Below are 27,126 nucleotides of genomic sequence, written 5' to 3'. Positions count from 1 at the left end.
GGACAAAGATGGCAGACTTTATCAACCCGCATCTAGCATTCATCGGCATATGGTTCTGCTCTCATCCGCAAAGAATACTTCACTTCATTCATGAAACCTCATGACCATAAATTCCTTCTAACCTACAGCGTCCACTATGCCGCAGGTCATTTCTAAGCTATCTTGACCTTCCATTTCTTCACTGTTGCATCGGCGCCAGTGCTGTAAACTGTATCACCCAGCCAAACAAGACCATTCACCCCCTCCTTGTGAGCATTGGTCTCCTTTACTCGTTTCCCTGGCTCTTTGAGGCTCCAAGCGAATATATTGGTGTCCAGGCTCCCTGAAACAGCTCCGGTGCCTTCTGGATTCCACGCGATACTTGTTATTTTTCCAGTGTGAGCACTCCAACGGTCTGTCACAAGATCAAGGCTTGCCGTGCCTGTCACTAGACCTGTAACTCCGCTGCTGATCTTATAAACATAGATCTTGCCAGCTGCTGTGCCTGCAGCGACCATGGAACCATCTTGAGAGAACGATATGGCCGTTAAAGGAGTGGCCGAGACTTTTTCCACGACCGCGGTCTGTTTTGGTGCCTTTCCAGGTGTTACAGAGAACAGCCGCAAGCTTGAGTCCTCCGAACCGATGGCGACGGTACTTCCTGAGGATGAGAGGGATGTTGGTGTTGACTTGAGTGGAAGTTCTCCGTCTTCTTCGCCGTCTCGGTACACAATGACGCTTTCAAGTTGAGCAACAACGACCAGAGAGTCCGACGTGCAGGTCAAGGCCTTCGGTTGGGAAGACAGCGGGGTTGCCTTCCCAGTAAAGGTCTTTGCGCCAGCATCGACAGTCCTGAGCGAGTCGTCCCAGCCTACTGAGAAAACCTGAGGGTGCTTGCCAGTGGATGTTGCTGCAAGCCCAGATATAATATTGGTATGCCCATCACCTTCGATAGTTTCCGCGGTCCCGTTCGCAGGCTCCCAGGCACAGAGACGACCTTCGTAACTTCCCGTCCACAAGGTTTCACCTCCAGTGTCGCCTAAAGAGGTGAGTGCTGTGATGTTCTTCTGGTGCCCGGACAGAACCTTTGTCGGTTTATTCGAACTTGTGTTCAGGTAGTTGAGATCTCCGCTGAGCGATAGGGAGATGATCAAGCCATCTGCCCTTCCTGGAGGCCATACCACACCAACCTGCTGATCTGGAATAGCAACGCCGTCGCCGAAGGTCCATGTTTGTGTAACTCTCCCAGCCTCCACATCCCAAGTCTTGACGGTACGGTCGCCTGAGCAGGTGACGAAATTCTTCGAGTCCTTGGACCATGAAACGCCGAAGATGCTGCCCTTGTGGCCGTCTGAGCTATCGACGATCTCTGTTTTGACCTCTCCCGTCTTGCCATCGTACAAATAGATCTTCTTATCACCACCCACGCTGACCAGATGACTTCCGTCTGGTGAGAAAGCGACCCCGTAGATGAAGTTAGTATGATTACCTCTGCCTGGGATGTCGTTGAATTTGAACGGTGCTCCATGATAAAAAACCAAATTCTTGTCGTCGCCACCTGTTGCTGCTCTCAACGGCCGTTGCTGTCGGATGCTGACCGCGTTGACCTGCGCAGAGTGCCCACTGATTTCTCCTACCGTATTGCCCGAATCGGCAGTCACACAATGTCCGTAACGTTGTTTCCCATCGCCAACAGCTATTATACGTTGACTGTCCCCATCCCACGCAAGATCATTGATCCTTCCAGCAATGATGGCATATTCCCCTTTTGTGGCTCCTGAACCATTAGGTGAACAGTCCCATACTCTGACGATTCCCGAAGCATCGCCTGAAGCGCAGTAGAAGCCGGACGGCGCAAATCTGGCAACAGTAGTTGAAGCTGTGTGTTGCGTATACTGAGTAGATATGGCGGGATTATCGATCGACCTCAGGAATATTGACTTATTTGAGGCGTAGGCTATTCGTTCGCCCTTTGAGTCTGCGGACAGCGGGGTGGGTTGCCCTCTGGTCGTCGTAGGCAAGGCGGCGTATATGCCATCTTGGCTGAATTAGTCCGGGTGCTATGAGTACCTGAGGGGGAAATACTGACCAGCTGCAATCGACATTTTGCCGCATCTAGGAAAGTCAAGTCACAGTTTGTGTCTGAGGAAGAGGAAGCAGGCGAAAGGTGGAACGTTGTTCAATGTGCTGACAAGGCTGTCGGGGCGGAGAGCGGGCACTTCCCAAATAAGACCAGAAACGTCAGGCACACAAAAAAGTACCTTCACAGGTTACAGCCGCAAGCACCGCGATTTCTTCTACGAAATCTGCCTTAGACAGCTAGGTAGTCATGAACCTCGTTGACATAGTCGTTTAACTCTGCATCGCTAATTCTACACACAGGGAGGGGCTCCAGAGCACACACGCTTTTGGTCAAATGCGCAGATACTCTGCGCGTCCGGATAGTTACAGGTATGATACATATGTTCGCGTCTGATCTCAATATACCGTGCCTCGGGTCGCAAGATCAGATACTCAACTGCTCCTGGACACAGTCTACGAGGCCCCGCCAGACCTTGCCATGCTGACTGCGCTTCATCGCACTTGTGTCCTCAGCCCCAGCTCCAGCAATGGCTCGCAGGTCACTTCGGCCTCGTTCCATTGTGTAGACCACTATTGGGGCGCTTTGGTTGTTGAATTGGTATATTCCTATCGTACCAGATAGCTGTATTAACCGACTCTTCGCTTTTGTAACTGAGCCTTCAAGATTTCAGGATGTCTGTGAACCGACGGCATTAAGCCTAGGGATATTGCTCGTCGGATGGCCTTTGCGATTTTTCTTTGGTTGACTGGTCGCAAGCCGGTGGAGCTGGAGTGTCGAATGCGGCCCATCTCGGTCATGTATTCGGACATTATTGAAAAGTTCTGTGTCAGTGTGAGTTAACGGGATTGCAGATCCATGGCGGTCCACGAACCTTGTACAGACTCAAGGGATTCACAGACAAGGCGTCGAAAACGTCAGTCGTAGGCCGCGTTCGTTGCTTCCATTTTCGAGCTTCGGCGCCGCTGAGATCGTGAGGAGCGTAGACATCGCCGACTTTCCATGTCCGCGTCATTTGTCTCGACAAGGCTTGGTTCTCCTGCGCTTTCTGTTCATCTTTGCTGCGAACTGCGAGCCGCGCTGCATTTCGGACAGGAACCTCTGAGTCAAGTTAGCAAATCGAGGGATGTGTGCTAGCAATTGGCAAAGGAGTCTTACGGGTGATGGCGGCCCGCAGTGGCTGTGAGCTGGCCACGCGTAGTTGAAGGCCCAAGCTAGAACTCAGCCGCAGAGACATGATGCTCTCTACCTGTTCAACACTCCTGGTTGAAGTATGTGCACTGGGAGTGCATTAAGATTCCAGGTTGGTGTGGCTTTGCATAATCTGGTTCGCAGCAAAACGGCAAGAGATAAATGACTTCAGACGACCCGTTTTAGGAGAAAAAGAGGCGCTGCTCTATTGGTGCTCGCTCACCTCACTCGTGTTTCTCCTTCGCATGAGACAGGACCACACAATCTTCACAACATAGACAAGCTGACAAGCTGAGATTAAAGCATTTGTGTGCATAGTTACAATTGCCACTGGGCACGGATTCGTCGATCCATTTGGGTTTAGTCGGCATTATCATCATTAAGGGCTCTCCCACACGAGGGTCAACCACATCCTAGTCATCTCACATAAATCCGCTTCACATGGCTCAAGTTTGTTTACCCCTGGTTGTCCATACCTTAGAATCTAACCTCCCTCATCTCTCCCTTCTGCTTCTGCACATCAAATTCAATCCACCTCCCAACTCCACTCCCCCTAGAACTTGCTCGACTCATGCCTAATTCGTCCACAATGCGTCCTGGATTCATGACATGGCAACCTTCGTAGGTTATTGCGAAACCAGGCATTTCGGCGTCTGCAAGCACCAGTGCTGTTGGAAGTGGATACAATGACAAAGCACCGGCATGATCCCAGAAAACAGGGCGAATTGAGTGTGCGAATGGCGCGAGATGAGACTGATCAAGCACGGTCTTGATCAGTTTACGCGCAGCATGCGTCGAGTGTGCAGTGTTTGCATGGGACCTCTTCTCCACAGGACCGGGAATGTGAGAGGTCGCTTCGTGTACACGCTTGTCGAGGGTATTGCTCATGCCTGTAGCGACGTCGTCCTCATAACCTTGAGCACGCTCTCCTACCGGAACAGCATCGTCATCCCCGTCTTCTTCACCATGGGGGTTTGCCAATGTGACAGCATTCCTTCTTAATCGACCAGTAATATCATCTCTAAAGAGAACAATTTCGTCCAATGGGCCAAACAAACTCAACCTAGCAGGGTTACTAGACCAGACTGCGTCACCCGCCATATTGCTTTTGTCCTTTCGTTCAGAATTCGCACCGGCGATCACTCTGCGGATCCGACTGGTGAAGACTTCTGGTACCCCCAGACGGGGTAGCGCACATGCACCACCGCCAGAGAAAGAACTTGCCCACGGATCGTTATCGCCGGGTACAAATACGAACGTTGTGTTTCCCAAGAGAAAGGGAAACTCCGCCATGACTGAAGCTAGTGCGTCGAAAGCCTCTTTATATTCCACACTTCCACCCTTGGTTCCGCCCGCCATACTTGCAGTAGAGACAAAATTTCCCATCAGGACCACGCTCAGAGGGAGGTCGTTCGTATCAGTGGCTGATGAGTTGTACGTCGAAAGAATTGCGCGAATGGCCTCAAGAACACGGGGACTGTCCAGCGTGCACTCCGCCAAGATAGCTATCTTCGTACGTGGTAGATGTTGTTCTGTGTCTTCGTCTCGATTTGCATTGTCGCCTGATGATTCCGCTATATGTGAGGTGGAAGGACCAGATGGGTTGTACAGTCGTCTTTGTAGTCGTCGCATCTGAGCCCCTATCCCTTTCTCGCTGCCGACCCCCAAGAAGTCGATCCAGCCGAAGCTAGCCCCGACGCTGGTATGTATGTTGATTTTGTCAGGTTCCGAACTGTTCGAAGAGCCGATGGTAAGGCTGCGTCTTTCAGCAGGTGGTCCCGCCATGGTCTCAGTAACAAAACGTCCTTTAATTTGACCGCCTACGCCGGCGGCCGTGCCGAGATTCGAGCCATGAGAGCCATCCTCTTCATAGGTTCCTTCGACGAGGACGATCATTCCCGGACAGAACCAAGCACCATCTGCTGGAACAGGGCGGGCCATGGACAAATCCAGGGTGACACTGCCGGAAAGATCTGTCAATGCAACATCACCAGCTGCAGAGTACACCAGCATGCCGAGGAGGAGATGGGATGAGCCAGAACGACCCAAAAGGTTTGAGATAGGGGTAATTTTGTATGCTTGCTGAAGCGTGGCAGCGCTGCTTCCAGAGTGAAGGAGACTGGGCGGTCTGGTCGACGTGGTAAATGACGGGGCCTGGAACGACTCGTTGCGCATGAGGCGCTGGTGGACCAAGTGGTATCGGTTTCGGAACATAGCTGTTTTGTGCTGTATCGGTGGGAGCAGAGAAGGTGTGCCTGGAGCAGTCTCTAACGTTTTCTTGGTGGTTGAGTAGACGAGCCTCGGCTGCTCAAATGCAGATATGACTTTGAGGTATGTTCGTACATCAAGTCGTTGGCCTTCTTCTGGTTGCGGATCCGATTCTTCCACGTTCAGTCCTGAAATACCAAGACTGGCTTGACTGTCCTCTCTGCTCACATCAGGCCGGTCTACAAGTGAACCGGACCGAGGCAGGGTCGGCGTCGCTCCAGAACTGTTCGTCCGTGATAGCTTCCCTGTGTCGAGTCGGCCGCCGGACATGCATGGTTCCAAGGTTTTGAGAATGTTAGACAGCTTCTTGTCTGGACCATCTTCGATGATCAAACCTCCGCCATTCCTCTTCCATGTTTTCGCAATCTCGTCAAGGACACGCTCAGCTAGACCCTCTTCCCGCCATCCACTGCCGCAGAACTTGCCAATAAACGTCGACAAAAGGCCCAACCCAGAGGATGTGAGTGTCAGGTTATGTTTCTTCGTGAGGGTTCTGAAGGCGACCGATCGCAGCGTCTGCGGTGGTAATAGTATGGGAAGCACCGTGGGGACATTATGCGTGCTAGCTGTGTTCAACTGTGCCGCGAAAGGTTGTCTAAGTGTCGGCGGTCGACTCTTGACTGGATATGCAGGAGTTCCGAAGCCAGGAGAAGAGGATAAGAGTTGGTCCTTTGAGCCTGTTGTAGTTGGCTTGAGGGCTTGTGCTGGCAATCTAGGTGTCGATACAGGTTCCTCCATTGTCCTCAGACAATAGTTTGGCAGTCAGAGAACCGCCAATTGTTGGATCTGCGGAATCTCACTGCACACAGAGTGTAAAGTGGTTTTTGGTTGACGCGTCAAAGCGCGACGGCGACGCGTCGGAGAAGTTTTGGAGAATTGCGACGTTAGTCCAAGCGAGCGCAGGCCATGACTTTGCATTTCCTCGTTGTCGCATCATCGCGTACGACTCCCATCTTTCCATCAACCATCCACATCCATTGTCTCAATACTACCTGTACTCCTTGCGCTGCAACCGCTTTTACAGCACCGGTGAACATGTCTGCCCGTGAGGCTGAGAAAGAGAACGAGAACGCGGCAGTATCTTCTCCAACTGACGAGGCTTCAACTCTGCCACCTCAGGAGCGACTCGCAGAGCTCACGGCCAAAGCGACCGCCGAATATGCCGTTAAACACTTCTCAGAAGCGGCCGAACTGTATTCGCAGGCAACAGAACTACAGGCTGAACTCAATGGAGAAATGGCTCTAGAGAACGCGGATCTGCTTTATTCATATGGAAAATGTCTTTTCTTCCTTGGACAACAAACCAGCTCGGTTTTGGGTGGCACCGCGGCGTCGGCACAGCTGTCCCAACCTAAGGGTAGAACAGGCTCCAAGAAGAGAAAACCCACCGCGACCAACAGGACGAATGGGGAGAGTTCGAAATTGGCAGCCGTCGCAGAAGAGGACGCGCTCCCTCATGTAAGTGATGTTATTCCAGAACCGGATGTCAAGACGGCTCTATCCACCTCGGACAAACCTTTTTTCCAGATCAGCGGTGATGATGAGAACTGGGATGAATCAGATGAAGAGGAAGCGGATCAGGACCAGGAAGCGGAAGATGAGGAGGATGATGACTTCGCAATTGCCTACGAAATGCTGGACCTCGCCCGGGTTCTGTACCTCAAAAAGCTAGACCAGACTCAAGAACATGTGCTCGAAGAATCGGAAAAGGGCAAATATGTGGCATCGATAGACCTCACACCCGAAGTTAGGAAACTCAAGCACAGCGTCGCCGACATCTATGATCTACAATCAGAAGTCTCTCTCGAGGGCGAGAAATACTCGACGGCGGTGATCGACCTCAAGCATTGTCTCGCATTGCGGGAAGAATTGGAACCACCAGAGTCTAGCATCCTGGCCGAATGCCACTACAAGCTCAGCCTGGCACTTGAGTTCAGCTCACAGACACAACAACGAGATGCAGAGGGAAACCCGACGGGCGAGCTCCAGATCGACTGGGACATTCGAAACGAGGCTATTGCACAGCAGGAGAAAGCCATTGATTCTTGCAAACTTCGGGTATCGAAAGAAACAACAGCTTTGGAAGCATTGGAAGCTGGGCCACAGAAGGACAAGGTCATGGCCCAAGTCGAAGACGTGCAGGATATGATTGGTGAGATGGAAGTGCGACTTGCCGAGCTCCGCAAGCCTCCTGTCAATGTCAAGGAGGAGACGGATGCGAAGGAACAGCTCTCCGGTATTCTAGGCAGTATCATGGGCAGCGGCGCAACAGAGCAGGAAAAGAAAGAAAAGCTTGCCCAAGTATCTGAGACGGCAAACGACCTAAGCGGACTCGTGAAGAGAAAGAAGCCCAAGAGCTCGCTGGAAAATGGGGGAGCGAGTGGTCTAGGATCTGCCGCGTCCACTCCGGTTGCCACAGCCGACATCCCTGATTCAGGACCGATGAAGAAACGCAAGGTCGAGTTTGTTGACGAGGCTCAAGATGGACCAAACGACAAGAAGTCGAAAATGGAGAATGCTGCCGATGCAGAACAGTAATCAGACCGCCTAGGCAATTCATGATGGGGGATGACCGGTCCTGTATGTGTATGTGTGTGTTTTTCGGTTTCTGGAGTTTCTATGGAGCTACATTGGTTACAAGGCTGAGGATAATAATGCCAGTACGGAGTCGGGAATGTCCCAACGGTGGCAACATGCTGAGCTTCTCTCCCGCTGGCTTCACTCTTGGTGGGCAATAGCCATGGCCTCGACTTCATAGAGTATCTCTGGCGCGGCTAGCTTCTCGACACCTAGCAAGGTGCTCGGTGGACGATGATCGCCGATGAATTTGACATATGCTTCGGCTCTGGAGGTGTCCTTGTAGTCGAGATTCACGACGAAATGCGTGGTCTTGATAATGTCTGCAGGCGTCGCGCCAACCGACTCCAGACACTTTCTCAGGTTCTCCAGCGCCACTTCAACCTGCTCGGCGAACGTCGGTGGTATTGCTCCTGACTTGGCGTCCACGCCGATTTGGCCGGCGATAGTAATCAGCGTGCTCGTTGAAGAGATGGGCGTGGTCTGGACATGTGTATATGTTGGACGTGGTGCGTGGACGAAAGGCGGGTTGATCAGCTGGGACTTGGAAGACATTGTCGGATCGCTGATACGTTGTCGAGGACTATATCAAAAGAGCGAGATAAAAAGGGGAAAGAGAAAGAGAGAAGAGGCCTCTTTGTACAAGTACGCCTTTGCCCTCATACCGCGGTGAATCGATTACTTCAGAGCGCCGATGGAGGACGTGGGGTTGGCGTAGTCGTATCAGCCACCGTGGAAGAGAGATGGAGATGGCCGCTTGGTGTTTATCAGGGCCTGTTCAAGAGTCAGCACGAAGCGGTACTCCGTACGGAGTACACCTAAGTTAGTATCTCGTCAAAATCAACATGCCTTGGGATTTGGATCGGAGGAGACACTCTCTTAAGAAGGCATTTCAGAGATCCCACTTACTCTCTGGACACACAATAGACTCAACCAAATAGCTACCTTGTTGCGTCCTTGTTAGGGGCCTGCTGGCCTGAGACAACTCATAGTAGCTGTGCGCGTCTGTGTGGTCGCCTAAGGTACTTATCTTGGTGTTGCGCCTAAAAGGTGTATAATATTTGAGTTGATGGGGGACTCATTAGGGTACCTGAGTTACAGTAGATCAGTGTAGGAGATAGAGCTTCAGTTACCTAAGTGAGGGCTCATTAGGCTATTACAGTAGTTTGGTCCGGCGTCTTACTGACGCTCTAAGGGCCTAGAGCCTAACTCAGGTAGTTAAGTTAGTTGGTGGCCTATGGGGGCAAAGGCTAGCAAGGCTAACTTGGTTACTCTATTATATTAGTTAGTCCGTTGGATGTCTAGGCGACACCTTGGGTATGCTACCCTGTACTTACAGGTACCTACTGTACATGAGGCACTTCTGCCTCCTCGGGCTTGCTTATTGGCAAAGTCTACCCGATGGTGGTGATGAAGGAACATTCCTTGACGTGATGATGATTACTCCAGAGTCGCCACGCCCCCTTGATCTTGGATTTGATGGGTGCCAATTGACAATAGGTACTCGTACTCGACTCTGCCAGAGGCTGAGTGGCTGTAACCCAGGAAATTAGTTAGTCCGTTCCACCAGGAGAGTGCACTCGTCTGAAAAACCACCCTCGATGGTGACCCCAGATTTCACTCGAGGGGAAACTCAAGAACAGCCCACTGAGCCATCCAAGGTCTTTCATCTTCGCCACCCGCCAGAGGAGAAGCCTAAGTTAGTGAGGCTGGGGCAAAATGCGGGCGAAAAATTGTCTTGATCACCATGTGGGGTCTTTCCATGGACTCAAAATTGACCCTCAAAGCCCGACCTCGGTCTCTTTTTCCCGGAAGTTTCTCCTCTTCTTACGAGTATCATGTATTTTCGGCACATACGGAGTACCCGTGGATAAATCCACAGGGCCGTTCGACTTGACGCGCATAGTTTATGGAGTTTGGCTATACCATAGCAAGCAGCTAGGTGCGCGCGCATGGCGGCGTTCAATCCTGACCAGACTTCCCCCGCTCGCGCCTCTGAAGAGAGAGCGTCGTCGGTTTCGGCAAGCGAGGACGAGAATGACAACGATACCGTAAGCGGGACTCCGGCCGATGGCAAAGCGAGCAAGAAACGCAAAAGATCGCTGAAAATATCGTAAGTCCATCAGGCCCTTTTCGTCACGACATCTGATTGACAGCGCGACTCCTTTCACAGTTGTGAGCTCTGTAAAACCAGAAAGGTCAAATGCGACCGTGTCGAGCCGGCATGTGGCTGGTGTGCACGCAACAATCGAGTATGTGTCTACAAAGAAAGGCAAAAGCCCGGTCTGCGTGTTGGCTATGGTCGCGAGCTCGAGGAGAAAATTCACCGCCTCGAAGCTCTGCTCCAGCACATGGGACGGCGGCTTGAAGAACACATTACCGAGCATGGCGATCTGTCTCAAAATCGACCTGGTTCAGTGCGCATGACCTCCCAGCCAATACAATATCCAGCAGGCGCACCAAATGAGCCTCGTCCGTCGAATGCCAGCATAGTATCTCAAGATACTCCCGGTTCTGATCCACGGTGGGCTCCTTCGAACGCCTATGAACGGATGCAATACCCTCGACCACAGGATGCCATGTCCATTCGCTCGGTTGTTGACCCGGGGATGCAGGACAGCGTATCTCAAAGCGATCGTGCCGCTTCGACGTCCTGGTTCCCAACATCCACGCCGGCAGCGTCAGCATCAGAATCCGAGCTTCCCCCGTATGATCTGTTGTATACCTTGGTAGACTTGTACTTCAAACACGTTAATCCTTGGTCGCCCATTCTCGACCGCAAGAACACATTTGACGCATTCTTTGGTTCGCAGTCGATGGATGAATCTGACCGAGTACTCGAACACGCCGTCGTCGCCACAAGTCTACGGTTTTCGAAGGACCCACGCCTTACAGCCGAATCACGATCACAGTTTTATGAAATCTCACGCCAGAAGATCATGCTATATGCTCTGGATCACCCGAACGTGAGAGCTTTGCAAGCATTGATCATCCTTGCTGTTGACGTTCTCGGAACCTCAAACGGCCAACAGGGCTGGAACCTTTTGGCCTTGATAACTCGGAACATTGCGCAGCTCGGCTTGGACGAAGAAAAAAGCGCGTACCTGGAGTCGACGACGTATCCTTCTGCGACACTCCTGCAAGCCTCCAAGCCAAAAAACTGGATCGAGAGCGAGGAACGTCGGCGCTTGTGCTGGATGGCGTTTGTGCTTGATAGGTACGCCACTGTCGCCACTGAAGATGCGTTCACACTTGATGAAAGGGAGATGGATCGATGCCTGCCCTGCCGTTATGACCTCTTTTCGCGTAACGAGCCAGTGGAGACACGATGGTACAGACGAGGAGCAGTAGGAGAGATGCTGGTCAACAGACCCGAGAACTTAGGCAGCTTCTCATACCATTGCGAGGTCTTGGGGATTCTTAGCCGCATTCACCGCTTCCTGCACCAGCCACTTGATATCACGAGGCATTCCGACATTCAACGATGGCGCGAGACATATCGGGCGCTTGATGGCGAGCTGAACAACTGGCTCCAAAATCTGCCCGGTGAATATGGAAAAATCTCTCAACTATGTCATTCGGATCCCGGGAGTCGGATCTCGAACTGGATCATGCTTCATGCAGCATTCGTCACGTCAGTTATTCGCCTCCATTCATCTGCGGCATATCCGACAGTCAAGTCCCCAGTTTTCACGCCATCTTACCATGCCATACAACGATGCCTTGGAGCGGTGGAGAGCTTGAGAGAGATTGCGCAAGACGTCCTCAACACCGGCATGCTCGCCCTTCTAGGGCACCCCTTTGCCTTTGCATTGTGGGTTTCGGCTCGACTCTTGCTTGTTCATGCAGCTACCATGGAATGTGAAGTTGATGCCAAGATCGGGTTCTTCATTTCTACACTCGATCAAATGGGCCAGCATTGGCAGGTGGCACGAGACTATGCAAGAATATTGAATGACGTGCTGCAAGAAGGCAGTAGTGGCGCAGGCAGGACATTCACGGCAATGAGAAGGTAAGATCTGCCAGGACTGGAATTGCACATGTCCACTAACACAAGCAGGACTGCTTATGAGCTCAACCTTTTGATCTTACAACGGCCGCGTTCTGTCTTGGATGCGCCCACGACACATAACGCGTCACAAAACGAGATGGAATATCTCGAAATATTCGACTTCTTCAACTATCCACGACTAAATACGATTACTGGGAATGGTTTCGATCCCTCTGGAATGATATCTCCGATTGGAAACAATGCGGGGGCACAACCCCAGCAACTGTCATATCGAGCTACACCGGCTTTTGTCATCCCAAATCCGGAATCCGACTGGCTCATTTTCAAGCCACCATACGAATGAATCTTTTTGCGCTCCAGTCATCCTTGTCAAAGGCTGTTATCGATTTAAAGGGGTCTGTGTCAATCTGCCCTCCGAATGAGGTACTATCCAAGACCAGGCTCTCGATGTAATGTGATGTAAGAGAAATCGGACTCTGTATGGCTCATCAGGAAATAGATTGTTATCCTCTTGAAGTTGCCAAGTTCCAACCTATACTACTCATCCCGTCGTCTTCCAGCAAGACTTTCGTCTTCTTCCCCAACTTTGAACAATCCAGCGCCCCTACGCCCACTTGCGGTTCTTGGACGTGCCACCGACTGCGATAGTCCAAGCTCGATCATTTTAAGACTTGTTCAATCGGAGTACCATTTGCACTGAAGCCAGCCTTTACGGGCTCCCGTGCGACCATTCTCTTGATCCAGTCATGCATAATCGGGAATTCGGCAAGATCGAAGTCCTCCTTTGGGGTGACCAACGGCATGATGACATACCAAGAGAGAAACGCGAGGTCAGCGTAGGAATACTTGTTGCCCACAAGCCAAGGGCCGTCGCCTCCGCCCTGCTTTTCCTTCTCGGCCTTCAGCACACCTTCCAGAACCCCACTGACACGCTGTATCTCGTTCTGATAGCGCTGCTGAGCGCTAGGGACCTTCTCGGAGTGAAACTTCTTGAACCAAGCATACTGTCCAAAGTAAGGTCCCTGGCCGGAGACCTGGAAGAATAGGTATTGCTTAGCATGGTAGTAGTCCGGCGTGCCTGGTTTGAAGCTGAGCTTGTGCTCAGGATCATACTTCTCGACCAGGTATTCGATGATGGCGCCGGACTCCCAGACAATGATATCGTTGTTGTTGGGGTCTTTGATGCTGGGGAGTCGACCGTTGGGATTGATTGCAGTGTACTCCGGATTCTTAACGTCTGAGAGAGGGATGTCAACAATCTCATAAGGAAGCCCTAATTCTTCCAGCGTGAGGGCGACCTTGGGTGGGTTTGGGCCAGATTTACCCCAGACCGTGATTGGCTTGAGTGCAGATGGCATTGTGAGATGGTGTCGATGTTGACGTTGAGACCGAGGTGATCCTGCCAGGTAAACCGACTCTGAAGAAAGTGTTGATGGATATATTCAAGCGATGCAACAGCAGAGCCATGATATTTATACATCTTTATATACCTGTTGCTTGGATGATGTACGAGTCTGTCCCTAGCATCTACCCACGCGGTGTGACCAGGCATGATATTTCGACAATTGGACCGTCCATGAAGGCTGAGGTAGTTCCTCTTGAGGCCCACATCTGAGAAGGCTGACCATTCACGGCAACGAGGCTCCCGATGCAACTTCGCGGTGTTTCGTCGCATTGGGGATAGCTTCAATTGCTCAATTACTCAGCGAACATCGAGGCCTCCCGGCATGATGATAGCACATACGGAGCACACGACAAAGACATCCATAAAACGTTTATCGCGGAAATCACCTTCGTTTCCAATTGACACTCAATCCAAATCAGGGCAAACATCACGAACACGTCCCACAGGTCCACGTCCTGTTTCCCTGTGAATCCCTAGGTCGAAGATCTCGGCATGGCAGTGCCCAGCAGAGGGTGCCAGACCTGCAAGCTGCGACGAATCAAGGCATGTCTCTTCCTCCGTGGTCACCCATCTAATCGTCACTCCTGACAAACCACGACAGTGCGATGAGGGTAGACCAATTTGTAAGCGATGCACCAAGTCTCGTCGTGTCTGTCTACCGACAGATGCGGTCAAGCAGGCGACATTTTCGATTCACGTCGAGAACCTCTACGCCAGCGGCAAGGCTCAACGCCCTCGGGGCCCTCGGTCAAGTTTGACCATGGTCCGGCCCCAAATCAACATCCAAGCCTGTGCTCTCGCATTCTACATCCGCCACTACATCGAGCCCACGGAAAAGCAGCCCCTCCTTGCCACATGCGTGGCTGAATCGCTCCTGGCGTGGCGCAAGTCCAGTCGACACAGTACATGTCGCATTGTCGACGGCGGCCTCTCTTCTCTGGCATTGGCAGTGTTTGCGAGAACGCAAAAGTCTGAATCAGCGGCCGCCGAAGCCTCATCCGCGTACCACCGCCTTCTGGGCATGACCAGGGGCCGCATCGGGACCATCGGGCCGGACACGCACCAGAGTCACGTCGAAGCTTGTCTACTCGCCGTCTTGATGATGGGTCGCTACGAAGGAGCCATGCACCACCCGGGAATGATAATCTCGCCAACGAGAGACTCTTTCATGGCGCTTCGAAGCTGGCTTCACCACGATGGCGCACTTGCGATTTTACAAATGTGGAACGATTACCTAAGCCACTCGAACAAGGCGAGCTGCATCATCAAGCACACCCGGCGTGGGTTGACGTTGTCTGCTCTGCTCAGAGGGTTCCCATTGGCCGACTGGCTTCTTGACGGGGAGCGGTTTGGTGAAGTGGGCTTGGATCTAGACTACGACCGCATTCTCGTGCCGGTAGTCAACTTACGCTACACTGCGAAACAGCTGCTCGAACAAGGTGCCGACGCCGACGAGCACACCATCGACGAGCTCGATGCTCAGGCGAAGAGTCTGGACGTGATGCTGGAGGATTTCGCAACGAAGATCCCCTTTCCCGAATCCCGACGGCGCTTCTACCTCCTGGAACAAGCGAAAACCTGGTCCTGGCCCAGAAAACACTTCTTCTCCCCGTTCGTGACAATGTACAAGGACCAAGGGTATGCGGCACTCTGGGCACTGTACTTTGCGGCCAGGATCCTCGTGAATAGCACACGTCTCAAGATCCTCCGAGCACATTCGCATACGCCTGAGGCCAATGGGTCGGCCGCGGCGCATAGCGAGAAACGAGCCGAGTGTCTCACCACCATCCAGCTGATGGTGACTGAGCTTGCGTCGGTGACTCCGTTTGTCTTGGACAGGGTCGAGTCGACGGATCCCACGGCCAGGTGTGGCTGGTCGTCGCTCCGCGTGAACATCGATGAACCCGTCAAGCCGCATCTGGCGACGTTGATGGTGTGGCCACTATCCGTGGCCGGGAGTATAGAAGGCGTCGACGTGGATCGGCAGCGGTGGTTCCGGTCGGAGCTTTCGGAGGTCGGGAGGATCGTGGGAGATGGAATCCTCCAGTGTGCAGAGACGGAGCATTGGGCTGTACTGTAGATTGTCTATGACCTGCTCCCTACTACAACTTTTGCTCCCGAGCTGTCGACATCGAACTATCAATATATCCAGCTTCACGTGGCATACTCTATGATTGACCTACATAGGAACCCTTGGGACGCGCTGGACAGAAGATTCTCATGAGAGATAGTCCTCAAAAACCAGCATAAGTCGCACGGAAATATCACGGCATCAAGGCATCACGAACGAGACACGCACACGCACGAGCGCGGGCGACAGCATCAAAATTGTGTCAAGAATTCGCTTGCGTCAAAATGAAGAAACAGTCTGCTCAGTCTGCGAGGAGTATATTCCGATTCAAATCCCAACAAAAGCAACCCTGGAGTCATGACGGGCGCTCGACTCGTACATTGCACATTGTACGTCGTACAGAGGTCCAGCGTTTCATTTATTTGTAACTTGGAGTCCTGAAAGATAGGTAACAAACATGTCCTGGAGCATTTTCGTTCCCCCAAATCCCAATTTTTCGTTTCAACAAAAAACGCCAAACGCTACAAATCACAGAGGGAAACGACAAATCTCAAAAATACCCCAAGGCTTGGTCACATACAATCATCAATTCCACGGATGGAAATGAAATGGACAGATCAATTGGCCCAGCCCTTGCTCATCTCAACGGCCTTCTCCCAGCGGGCGAAGCGCGATGCACTCTCCTCCTTGGAAATGGCGGGCTTGAAGGTCGTGACACCCTCGGTATTGACGGCCTTGAGTTCGTCGATGCTGTCCCACACGCCCACGGCCAGACCGGCGGCGATGGCGGCGCCGAGGGCCGTGGTCTCGCGCATCGCCGGTCTCTTGACGGGGATGCTGATCAGATCGGACTGCGTCTGCATGGTGAGGTCGGAGTTGCACATGCCGCCGTCGACGGCGAGTTCCGTGAGAGTGTGGCCCGAGTCCTTCTCCATGGCCACGAGGATGGCCTTGGTCTGGAAGCACGTGGCCTCGAGGGTGGCGCGGGCAATGTGTCCTCTGTTGGTGAATGCGGTGATGCCGAAGATGGTCCCTCTGGCGTCGTCGATCCAGTAGGGCGCGAACAGCCCGCTGAAGGCCGTGACGAAGGTGACGCCGCCGTTGTCGTCGACCGTCTCGGCCAGCTGGCTGATCTTGCTCGAGTTCTCGATGAACCCAAAGTTGTCGACGAGGAACTTGACGCTGGACCCCGCCACCGCGATGGACCCCTCGAGCGCGTACATGGGCTTGCTGTTGCCGCCGAAGTCGAAGGCCACGGTCGTCAAGAGGCCGTGTGTCGAGATGACGGGCTTCTCGCCCACGTTGTACAGGATGAAGGACCCCGTGCCATACGTGTTCTTGCCCAAGCCGGGCGTGAAACCCTTTTGTCCCACGAGCGCCGCCGATTGGTCTCCCAGGCAGCCCGTGATGGGGACACCTTTAAGCACGGTGGACGCCAGAGAGCCGTATGCGGATGGGTCGGATGAGTGCACGATCTTGGGGAAGTGCACCTTGGTGCGGTCGATGCGGAAGAAGTCGATGAGGGATTCATCGTACTTGAGCGTCTTGATGTTCATGAACATGGTTCTGCTGGCATTGGAGGGGTCGGATACAAAAATGTTTCTCTTGGTGCCTGGAAGATGAAGGGAAGGTTAGCATCAAAAGGGTCTCACAGGGATAAAAAGTTGGTGGAGAAGAAGGACATGAAGTAAAATCAAATTGCTTACCTCCGTTCAGCTTGAAGACGAGCCATGCGTCAATCGTTCCGAATGCCAATGTCCCCCTTTCGTAAGCTTTCTGGACTTTGGGCTCGTTCTCGAGTAGCCACAGAAGCTTGCCCACTGATGGGTATGTCGACAAGGGAAGGCCACAGATGTCGGTGAGTCTGTCGGCGCCCAGGCGTTGCTTGAGCTTGCGCACCAGACCTTGGGTACGGGTGTCTGTCCAGACAATGGCATTGTACAGAGGCTCTCCCGTCTCCTTGTCCCACACGACGGTCGTCTCACGTTGGTTCGTGATACCCACTGCCTTGATGCTGTTGATGTTGTGGCCTTGGTTCTCGAATTGCTTGACAGCGCCGTCAATACATTCCTCGACTCCGGCGACAATTTCCAGAGGGTCATGTTCGTGCCAGCTAGACATCGTTTCAGTCAGTTACACGCTGTTCTTTCTCGTGGTCGCGGAAGCTAGGGCGAATCCGTCCTTACCCTGGCTGAGGATAGATTTGCTTGAACTCAAGCTGGTGAGAAGCTACAGGCTCACCCTGCTTGTTGAAGATCAAGAACCGGGAACTGGTGGTTCCTTGGTCGATGGAACCGACGAAGACCTCGTGAACGCTGCCCATGTTGACTACTGGCCAAGAAAAATCCCTGAACAGGTATGATACAAAAAGGTCTGAGGAAAAATGTCGGAGAGTCTGGAGGATAAACTGAGGGGTCTGGAGGACTTCTCTGGGGAGGGGGGGAAAAGAGACGTGCTTTTATAAAACCGTTGCGGAGATTGAACTCGACATGTGCCCTGTCCACAGTTGAAGCGAGGCACATGGTCGTATGACCCTACACGGCTCCGTGGTTCCCCCTGCTCCCAGTAAACCGGGGTGGAGGCCGAGATTCCAGGTTGGTGGCCCTCGGTGTGGCTATACAGGTAATTTCCCGAGCGTGGACTTTCATCACCCCGAGATTCCACGAGGTATAACCCACACTTCATGCTTCCTCATGCCACCGACGGCCCATGGGACCGGCATGTACAAGCGGAGTGGGCTGGGATACATACGAGATTGCCAGGGGACATAGGCACATGGCGCGGGGAATAAGGCTCGAAGCGGAATGAGCACGAGGGGACAACCCTCGCTTAGGGACGAGGTACGACCGTACGGCTGGGGCGAGGTACTAAAGCACCTCCATACCGGGTATGCGTAGCATCGTCTGTGGAGAGAGAAACCGGGCGGAGGGGACGGAACTCGGGGTTGAAAGACCGAGGAAACTGGAGACGCCAATAATACCTACCTTTGTACCTACTATAGGTACGAGTGTTATACCCAGGATATTCCCCCGCCCAGGGGTCACGCCGGTGACTGTCATTTGAATGTCTAACGATGACTGACGTCGCGTTCCGCCCAATGCCGGGGCCGTAAAGGGCGAGTCTGCGCTCGTCAGACAATTGGTGTTTCCGAATACTGAGCCGCGGTGCTCGAGCCGCCGGAAACTGGAAAATCAAAAGTGCCGGCTGCGGCAACGAAGAATCTGCTTGGCGCATTCCGATGACGGATTCGCTACGACTCTCTCCCATCCCATCCGCCATTTGCCTCTTTGCCTCTTTGCCTCGCAACAACTGTTACACGCGCTTCGCCGAGTAGAATCACCTGTGGCTGTGACCCTTGTGGTGTCTACATCTTTCTGCACGTCAACGGCCCTGATGTCAGCTCCCAACTCAATGCCCGCGTGCTGAACCCGAACCCCAGCTGACACCACTGCCGGTAGAAGCTCAAAGTTACAAGAATCGTAGTCTCCGAGATATCCGTAATTGACGCTTAGGCGCCTCGGTGTCACCGCCCGATGGCGCTCGTACATACCTTGCTCTGGACTCGCATCACCATGCCCTGGCTAGCAGCCGCTGGACTCTGGGACGAGACTCTCTTTTCACGGACCCACCACCCCATTCTTGTTCTAGACGTCTTCCGAGCTGGTAACGGCTGTGTCTCCTGGACATGCCCGTCAGACGTTCTACGTACACCGATCACACAACCGTCCAGAGTAGCGGGATGAACATAGCGCGATATGGCACCAGCGTGGGCGGAAACATGGAGATGGTCCATACTCTCCCATCTATATAACATTGCTTCCCCTATCCCCCATGGGCTTCCCTCATCACTCTCACTCCCACTCCATCCCCCACAAATCCAAGTGGCAAAAATTGTGAAATTCTCCAGCCAAGGGTACGACCTTGCTATATGTCGTCTTCGTTAGCATCATCCTCAGCCACTCTTGAAAAATTTTCAGCCGCCATGCCCAAGACCACGCACGAGGAACACTCTCATCACGACATGCCTCACCCTCCCAGCAGACGAACGTCCGTCATGGGCGTGCCGGCTTTCGCTGAGCACGGCCCACTGGTCGACCACAAAATCCCGCAGGCCGACGCGGTTCAACAAGAGCCAGATCTCGCCTGGAGTCGTATCCGACACTTTATGCGAGAACCCTTTTCCGAGTTCTTTGGCACCTTCATCATCCTCATGTTTGGAGATGGTGTCGTCGCTCAAGTGGTGCTCAGTAAGAACACCAAGGGTGACTATCAGTCCATCTCCTGGGGCTGGGGGTACGTAACACTGATCTGTGCTTCCGTCCGCCGGTTCAGCTTTTCTGACGTTTAATAGTCTCGGGGTCATGCTGGGTGTCTACTGCAGCGGCATATCTGGGGCACACCTCAACCCTGCCGTGACTTTTGCGAACTGCGTTTTCCGGAAATTCCCTTGGAGAAAATTCCCCATCTACATGCTTGCTCAGGTTCTGGGTGCCATGACGGCCGCTGCGGTGGTGTACGGCAATTACAAGTCTGCCATTGACGCTTTCGAGGGCGGCGCGGGGATTCGCACCGTGACGGGCGAGAATGCTACCGCTGGCATCTTCTGCACGTATCCTGCGGATTTCATGACCAGAACCGGCATGTTCTTCTCCGAGTTCATCGCCAGCACCCTGCTCATGTTCCTTATCTACGCGTTGAAGGACGATGGAAACATCGGAGCTGGTCCCTTGACACCGCTGGGTCTCTTCTTCATCATCTTCGGCATTGGCGCTTGTTTCGGGTGGGAGACGGGCTACGCCATCAACCTGGCCCGTGACTTTGGTCCTCGCTTGGTGTCTTACATGATCGGCTACGGCCACGAAGTCTGGTCATTTGGTGGATACTACTTCTGGGTAAGTGATAGTCATCGTCTTCCAAATTGCGTTTCCTGGGCTGACCGTTTTGCACAGATCCCTATGGTCGCTCCTTTCTGCGGCTGCACTTTCGGCGGATGGCTGTACGACACATTCCTGTTCACTGGTGAAAGCCCAATCAACACTCCATGGATGGGTTTGAAACGCTTCACTCAGCTCAAGCGCTCCGTCTGGTCAAACACTTATGAGCCAAAAGATGATGAGCACCAGGTATAGATTTACAGATCTTGTATGAACGTCGACAGTAGCAGAATGGTCTTTTACCCAGTGAATGCGAAGGATGGAGCTCTGTACCGAGTGAGATTCGGATATATATATACATGTTGATGATTGAGGGGAGAGGTTGCCTGCTTTGATGAATTGCACATAGCGAAGCCAGGAGTTCATCCAGCTGGAGTTTCTTGAAGCACATACGATGTCTGAGCATATAACAGAGGCTCGTAGACGAATACATGATGACTTACACCTTCTGAACCACTTTTTCACGTCGTCCTGGCTGCATCATTCCCCGGTGAGAGAGTAACGAGAGTCGTGCGTGATTCTAGTGATACTCGTCACATTCTGATGTCTTTCTCGTCTCAGGATGTTTGTTGTATTAAGAGGCTTTGGAATTCAATTCCTCTAAGTTATTCTCTCGCAGTCTTTCGACCATCACAAAGTTCCCGACTTGGAGTTTTCCAGCTTTGTTTGTGTGCCTGGCCTGCCTCCCTTGGACATCACATCTCACTTTCCATTCTCTTTCTGAGGAGAGCCATCCAGATCTTGACCTTTCATATTTTAAAATGTCCGCACATGAAGATATGCAGTGACATGATGCGACTCCTTTTTTTGAAGCCCAATTTCAGGGCAAGACTACAACCGTAGGACGATGTTGAAAAGGGGATAGAGAGAGCTTATTCGCACATGTGCGCAGCAGAGGGGGAACGAAGTCCAGAAGAGTCTACCTGTCAGATTCGATCAGTTGAACAAAGCGGGAGTTGTGTTACCAGTAGCAAAAAGAAAAGAACCCAGAGATCTCTTCCAGGCTCCTCATTCCGGAAACACAGAGGTGGTGTCACAACCATATTGCAAATCCATGAAATTTGTATGATGGAGTCAGCCAGTCAAGAAAAGAAGTCTTCTTTCGTCCTCTCTGTCCGTGTTCATGATAATGGTGAAAGGCCAAAAAAGTCGTGTCCGATGCAGGCCAACATCAGAGGACCAGAAGCCACCAGTATACACGAGGACTCTGAATCTTTCCGAGATGAACCGGGAGACCTCTTTATATGTATTTTTTCCCTCAAAACGAGAGGACGACTGTACGTGCTATCTGACTTGCTCAGCTCATCTTTGTTCGAATAGAGAACATGTGGAACCTTTCACGAGGAAAGGCCATGCCAACCTCGACCTTTGAGCATCGAACATTGCATGACTGGAGCACGCCGTATCCCCTTTTCTTTCTCTGTCGAGAGAAGATCGTCGACTACGAAGGTGTGACTGGCCACGTCTCGTCTTCTTGTCAGTTCTGTAACGCATATGTGAGCCACGAAAGATTGCCGAGGATGGATACTTACAAATCCCCTAAGACCACGAGGCCGGGTCTTCTCTCATTTCAAGGGATCCATTCTCAGCCGCGGTCGCTAACTAGTCACACTTACATGTTCTCTCCTGTCAGGACTCGGGGACCTGTTTTGCCGAGCATTCGTGAGTTTCTGCAGTATTTGGATGCCCGAAGCACCACTGGTATGTCGCCTGGTAGTGATCGGTTCCATTATGCCGGGAGAAGTATTGATACGACTAGGCGAAACGTCGAGTATTCCTCACTCCACAGGATTTGACCCTTGACATCTCACGAGCAGCAGTTGGCAATTGGGAAGGGTACCATAGGAGCTACAAGCTCTCTCACGTAGAACGGTCCATGAGCACGGTATAACCGGCAGCACGTATCAACCGAGGGATGATGTTCCGATATGTCTGTATCGCCTCTTACCATACAGTGCATAGGCCCCCAAAATCCATTATGGCCCCGTTATGGTTGCGACGTTGTCGACTTAGCGGTATTGAAATTTTCCGACTAGTGGCTGAACATAGCAGAATTGATCTCCGCCTGACAGGTGCCTCCGGACGCCTAATGGAGCATCTCGAACGTACCATCCGCGGCTGAATGCAGCTCGGTGTATTTATCCCGATATCACGTGTCGGGCCAAGGCCGCTCCGCCTCTCGGGCATCACATACCGAGACGCTTCTTCACTTTCTCCGCAGTCCGGGCACCACCACAGACCACTGAGAGTCTGAGACCAGCAATCTGCATGCTCATCACCGCCGCAGCTTTTCCAGCCAGATCCGGGGAACTCGAGCTCGTTACGTCTTGATCCCTGTCTGTCCACTCTCGGTCCTCGACATGGCCCGAAGGGTCTTGATCATGACCAAGGCCTCGCCCTCGCCGTTTCCTCTTCCTGACAGGTGACTTCATACATTGATTGAAATTATATTGCCTTTCCTTCTGTTCTTGACTGTTCAACCTCTTCTCAACTTCTCAAGTACTCTGCACGCGTGTGCCTAGCCATTGATTGAGCGTGCAGTGCATTTCATTTCTTCCGTCTCTGCACCACGCACGCCTCGCCATTCACCCCCATCCTGACCACTAACGGACTTGGTTCCTGACAATGTCTTCTCGATTCTCTGCGCGACGGCTCTTGAGGCCACTCGCGTATGGCACAGGACTGGCCGTCGCGGGTACGACTGTTATGTACATCGCCTACCGCCCTCGCAACGTTCCCGGCGCAGATACTCTGGCTCCCAAACCTCCACGAAGAGACGAGAACGGCGTCATTATCCCTCCCAAATTCCCCTACATCAAGTCAAGAGCCGAGCAGATTGCTGATCTCAAGAAATCCTCGTCTTCACCGTCGTCTGAAGAGTATGATCTGCTTGTGATTGGTGGAGGAGCTACGGGAACCGGCATTGCGCTAGATGCGGCCACAAGAGGTTTGAAGGTGGCCATTGTGGAAAGAGACGACTTTAGCAGTGGAACAAGCTCAAAATCGACGAAACTGGTCCATGGCGGTGTCCGATATCTTGAAAAGGCGGTATGGAATTTGGACTACAATCAGTATCAGCTGGTAAAGGAGGCCCTGAAAGAACGAAAGAGCTTCTTATACACAGCACCGCACCTGAGTTCGTGGCTCCCCATTATGCTGCCTTTGCAGAAGTGGTGGCAACTCCCATATTTTTGGGCCGGAACAAAATTCTACGATTTGCTGGCAGGTTCGGAGGGCATCGAAAGCTCTTATTTTCTCCCTAGAAGCAAGGCGTTGGAAGCATTCCCCATGTTGAAGAAAGAAAACCTCGTCGGTGCTTTGGTTTACTACGATGGCCAACACAACGATTCGAGGATGAATGTTTCACTGGCGATGACTGCTACGCTCTACGGCGCAACCACAGTCAACCACCTCGAAGTGACCGGTCTGGAGAAAGACGCCAGTGGAAAGTTGACCGGTGCAAAAGTGCGAGATCTGATTGCCGACAAGGACGGTCAGTCAGGAAATGAGGATTTCGTCGTCAAAGCGAAGGGCATCATCAACGCAACCGGTCCCTGGGCAGACGCCATCCAAAAAATGGATGAACCAGGCACGAGAGACATTGTGTCACCAAGTTTGGGAGTTCACGTCGTTCTTCCCGGCTATCTCAGCCCTCAAAACATGGGTCTGATCGACCCCTCGACTTCCGATGGACGTGTTATTTTCTTCCTCCCTTGGCAAGGTAACACCATTGCCGGAACGACAGACTCACCATGTGCCATATCACAGAATCCAGTGGCTGGTGAAAAGGACATTCAATGGATCCTGGACGAAATCCGAACCTATCTAACCCCCGACATTGATGTTCAGCGATCCGATATTCTCGCCGCATGGTCAGGTGAGTGATCAGAGACTAGCTCAATGGCTCCGTTGTTTTGGCTTCGAGTGGACTAACAAAAATCTCAGGTATTCGCCCTCTTGTCCGAGACCCAAAATCCAAGAACACCGAATCTCTTGTTCGAAGCCATCTTGTCACTGTTTCTGATTCCGGTCTCCTTACCTGTGCTGGCGGAAAATGGACTACTTACCGCCAAATGGCTGAAGATGCAGTCGACGAAGCCATCAAGGTCTTCAAGTTGCAACCCAAACCTACCACATATGTTCCTGATATCAGTGGCGTCAACGGAATTGACCCAACGGCTAAGATACTCGACGGTACTTGTCAAACCCATCATATTCGCCTGCTCGGAGCTCACGGCTACTCTACCACGCTTTTTATTAACCTGATCCAACACTTCGGTCTTGATATGGACGTCGCGAAGCACCTCGCAACAGACTATGGTGACCGCGCCTGGGATGTGGCCGCATTAGCTACCCCCACCGATAACACCGAGCATTACCCTCGACGCGGCCAACGGCTGTCAAGTCTTTACCCATTCATTGACGGCGAAGTGCGATATGCCGTTCGAAGTGAATATGCTCAGACGGCAATTGATGTCCTTGCTCGACGGACGAGATTGAGCTTTTTGAATGCCCAAGCTGCTCTCCACGCTCTTCCCAAGGTCATCGATATCATGGCTGACGAATTGAAATGGAGCCAGCAGAGAAAGGAGGCTGAGTGGAAAGATACCGTTTCTTTCCTAGCCAGCATGGGCTTACCAAGCGACCTGCTTCAGATCACAAGAGAACAAGTATTGCGAGGGGAAATGACGACAAGTAACCTTGCCCCTGCCAAGGGTGCGTCGAAAGCCGTCGTCCCGGTTAGACCCTCGCTTGAGCCTGCCGACGAATCCCACGCACCTGTGCCGTAAACATATCCGTGGTATGAACGAACGGGGCGACGAGAAGAACTATATTTTCGACGTTACACCTGCATCACGTACTAGTGTGTTGGATTGAAAAAGTTGGACTTATTTATTTATGATACCATGTCCATGTTCGTGGCGCAGGGCGTTGGGGGAGCTTTACTGGTCTGTTTGGCCATCTGTTTTAACAGAGATAGATCACTTTTGAGATATCTGTATCTATATTTCATCCAGCATTGTTGTTCATGGGTCACAAAGAGGCATAAAACATGTGGAGGAAGCTTCCCCCGGTTTAATATCAATATGTATGTCTTTGTACTCGTCCCTGGTTCAAGATTACCAGCTCGGCAGGCCGTTGGTTGGTTCCCGCCCGTCAGCACTGGGCCTTCCCCAATTGTTCCAGCCCTACAGGAACCATGCAATAGAACCACTTTTTGCTCAAACACCGCGATACTTAGCGGCGAATCTTGACCTCTCCAAAGTCCATTTCCGTTTCCGGACCTAGGCAGCTCGCTATTTAGCGTAAATTTTGACTCAGCCATCATGTGCGGTGGCCATGTAATCCTGAGCACCGCCTGGTGAGTCCTGAGGCGTGCCTGAGTAGCATGGGTAAAGCCCTGTATGAGGGAAATTGTTGAACAGGCTGAGTTGTGACGGTGTCATTACAACCTCCATACTCGCGCCGAACGCCTCCGGAGGAACCCCGCCGCCTGGAACGCTCATTATTGCGCACTTTGCAACTATCACTTCACTCATTGAACTATATCATGTTGACAGCAATATATAGGCCATTCTATTGCCAATCATCGGAGCGCTTATTACAATCACTCAAGATACGTCAGGAAAGGCCAACTTGCGGCCTGTGATGCGGCAACAAAGGAAGCCTCAATCGGGCAGAGAATAGTCGCTCCTTTTGCCTATATATATCATAGTCCTCAACCTCCTAGACATCGAGGGTAGACTCATCAATATATCCCATTTAACTCCCATTGTGTGAGCGTTACACAATAGTTATAAGCTCGATTCCCGATTTCGCTTGAGACACCTGTCAGTTAATGGTTTAATAAAGTCTCGTTATTATAAAGCTAGCTAATTAAACACATTAAACACATTAAATTCTCTACGCGTCACGCGCACCTTAGATATTCATTAGTAAAACTATACATTTTATTATACTTTCTCTTTAGTAATCTTAACATGTTAGAGTTAGATCTAGAGTCTTAACTAATCAAAACAATCAATATTAAGTTTTTTAAAACATTAAACTAGAATAACTAGTTCATTATCATTAAACTTTATACTAGACAACAATAAATATAGCAATATATCGACCCTAATATACAGCACCCACTAATCTTACTATATTCAAGGATACCAAACTTAAAAGATATTAAACTAGGAGCCACTCTTCTCTTAGAACTCACTTTAATAAAACAGAATAATCTTCGCTATAATTAGAGACAATAAGAGAGAGAATTTAGACAATATAAAACAAAAAATAAAAGCATTATTACTCTAAGCACTTAGATAATAGTAAGTGTGTTAGTTAATCTTCTTTTATTCCTAAAAGGTTAATCTTCTCTATATATAATATTATGAAGGCTTTAATAAAGATTCGCTCTCATGAATAAGTCTAAAGAACTAAATATATTAACTAAATAAAAGAAAGTGATTAAGACCCTAAAAGATTATTAATATATTAATGACTAGTTAGATAAGTGACTTAAAGCTTATAACAATATAAGCTATTTAGATATATTTATCGTTATAGAATATTCTTCGATCTATAAATTTCTATAAGCGGTGAAACTACTTAATAAAATCT

The 27,126-nt window shown here is 51.5% G+C and overlaps 11 protein-coding genes across 11 annotated transcripts; 5 read left to right on the top strand and 6 right to left on the bottom strand.

Annotated features, from left to right (window-relative positions):
• Positions 1-152: 152 nt before the first annotated feature.
• Positions 153-2,084, bottom strand: PV08_06612 (uncharacterized protein; the record flags this gene model as incomplete). Its single annotated transcript, XM_016380946.1, has 2 exons — positions 153-2,017; positions 2,069-2,084. The coding sequence occupies 2 exons, from the start codon at positions 2,082-2,084 to the stop codon at positions 153-155; spliced, it is 1,881 nt and encodes a 626-aa protein (XP_016234048.1).
• Positions 2,085-2,688: 604 nt separating this feature from the next.
• Positions 2,689-3,296, bottom strand: PV08_06611 (ribosomal protein S18; the record flags this gene model as incomplete). Its single annotated transcript, XM_016380945.1, has 3 exons — positions 2,689-2,883; positions 2,934-3,160; positions 3,218-3,296. The coding sequence occupies 3 exons, from the start codon at positions 3,294-3,296 to the stop codon at positions 2,689-2,691; spliced, it is 501 nt and encodes a 166-aa protein (XP_016234047.1).
• A 431-nt stretch (positions 3,297-3,727) lies between these two features.
• PV08_06610 (uncharacterized protein) lies at positions 3,728-6,256 on the bottom strand (the record flags this gene model as incomplete). The annotated part of the gene is made up of 1 exon (XM_016380944.1): positions 3,728-6,256. The coding sequence occupies one exon, from the start codon at positions 6,254-6,256 to the stop codon at positions 3,728-3,730; it is 2,529 nt and encodes an 842-aa protein (XP_016234046.1).
• Positions 6,257-6,553: 297 nt separating this feature from the next.
• PV08_06609 (uncharacterized protein) lies at positions 6,554-8,056 on the top strand (the record flags this gene model as incomplete). Its single annotated transcript, XM_016380943.1, has 1 exon — positions 6,554-8,056. The coding sequence occupies one exon, from the start codon at positions 6,554-6,556 to the stop codon at positions 8,054-8,056; it is 1,503 nt and encodes a 500-aa protein (XP_016234045.1).
• A 180-nt stretch (positions 8,057-8,236) lies between these two features.
• Positions 8,237-8,650, bottom strand: PV08_06608 (uncharacterized protein; the record flags this gene model as incomplete). Its single annotated transcript, XM_016380942.1, has 1 exon — positions 8,237-8,650. One exon carries the CDS (start codon positions 8,648-8,650, stop codon positions 8,237-8,239), a length of 414 nt encoding a protein of 137 aa, XP_016234044.1.
• A 1,397-nt stretch (positions 8,651-10,047) lies between these two features.
• On the top strand, positions 10,048-12,450 carry PV08_06607 (uncharacterized protein; the record flags this gene model as incomplete). The annotated part of the gene is made up of 3 exons (XM_016380941.1): positions 10,048-10,208; positions 10,269-12,107; positions 12,156-12,450. The coding sequence occupies 3 exons, from the start codon at positions 10,048-10,050 to the stop codon at positions 12,448-12,450; spliced, it is 2,295 nt and encodes a 764-aa protein (XP_016234043.1).
• Positions 12,451-12,766: 316 nt separating this feature from the next.
• Positions 12,767-13,465, bottom strand: PV08_06606 (uncharacterized protein; the record flags this gene model as incomplete). The annotated part of the gene is made up of 1 exon (XM_016380940.1): positions 12,767-13,465. The coding sequence occupies one exon, from the start codon at positions 13,463-13,465 to the stop codon at positions 12,767-12,769; it is 699 nt and encodes a 232-aa protein (XP_016234042.1).
• Positions 13,466-14,117: 652 nt separating this feature from the next.
• On the top strand, positions 14,118-15,592 carry PV08_06605 (uncharacterized protein; the record flags this gene model as incomplete). Its single annotated transcript, XM_016380939.1, has 2 exons — positions 14,118-14,135; positions 14,192-15,592. 2 exons carry the CDS (start codon positions 14,118-14,120, stop codon positions 15,590-15,592), a joined length of 1,419 nt encoding a protein of 472 aa, XP_016234041.1.
• Positions 15,593-16,200: 608 nt separating this feature from the next.
• On the bottom strand, positions 16,201-17,906 carry PV08_06604 (glycerol kinase; the record flags this gene model as incomplete). Its single annotated transcript, XM_016380938.1, has 3 exons — positions 16,201-17,195; positions 17,290-17,696; positions 17,770-17,906. 3 exons carry the CDS (start codon positions 17,904-17,906, stop codon positions 16,201-16,203), a joined length of 1,539 nt encoding a protein of 512 aa, XP_016234040.1.
• A 1,659-nt stretch (positions 17,907-19,565) lies between these two features.
• On the top strand, positions 19,566-20,712 carry PV08_06603 (uncharacterized protein; the record flags this gene model as incomplete). Its single annotated transcript, XM_016380937.1, has 3 exons — positions 19,566-19,876; positions 19,935-20,475; positions 20,533-20,712. 3 exons carry the CDS (start codon positions 19,566-19,568, stop codon positions 20,710-20,712), a joined length of 1,032 nt encoding a protein of 343 aa, XP_016234039.1.
• Positions 20,713-23,142: 2,430 nt separating this feature from the next.
• Positions 23,143-25,307, top strand: PV08_06602 (uncharacterized protein; the record flags this gene model as incomplete). Its single annotated transcript, XM_016380936.1, has 2 exons — positions 23,143-24,394; positions 24,463-25,307. The coding sequence occupies 2 exons, from the start codon at positions 23,143-23,145 to the stop codon at positions 25,305-25,307; spliced, it is 2,097 nt and encodes a 698-aa protein (XP_016234038.1).
• Positions 25,308-27,126: the final 1,819 nt, after the last annotated feature.

Source organism: Exophiala spinifera (assembly GCF_000836115.1).
Source record: "Exophiala spinifera strain CBS 89968 unplaced genomic scaffold supercont1.5, whole genome shotgun sequence".
NCBI classification, from domain to species: Eukaryota; Fungi; Ascomycota; class Eurotiomycetes; order Chaetothyriales; family Herpotrichiellaceae; genus Exophiala; species Exophiala spinifera.
Note: the sequence above shows the minus strand (reverse complement) of the source record. Positions and strands in the feature narration are given on the sequence as shown.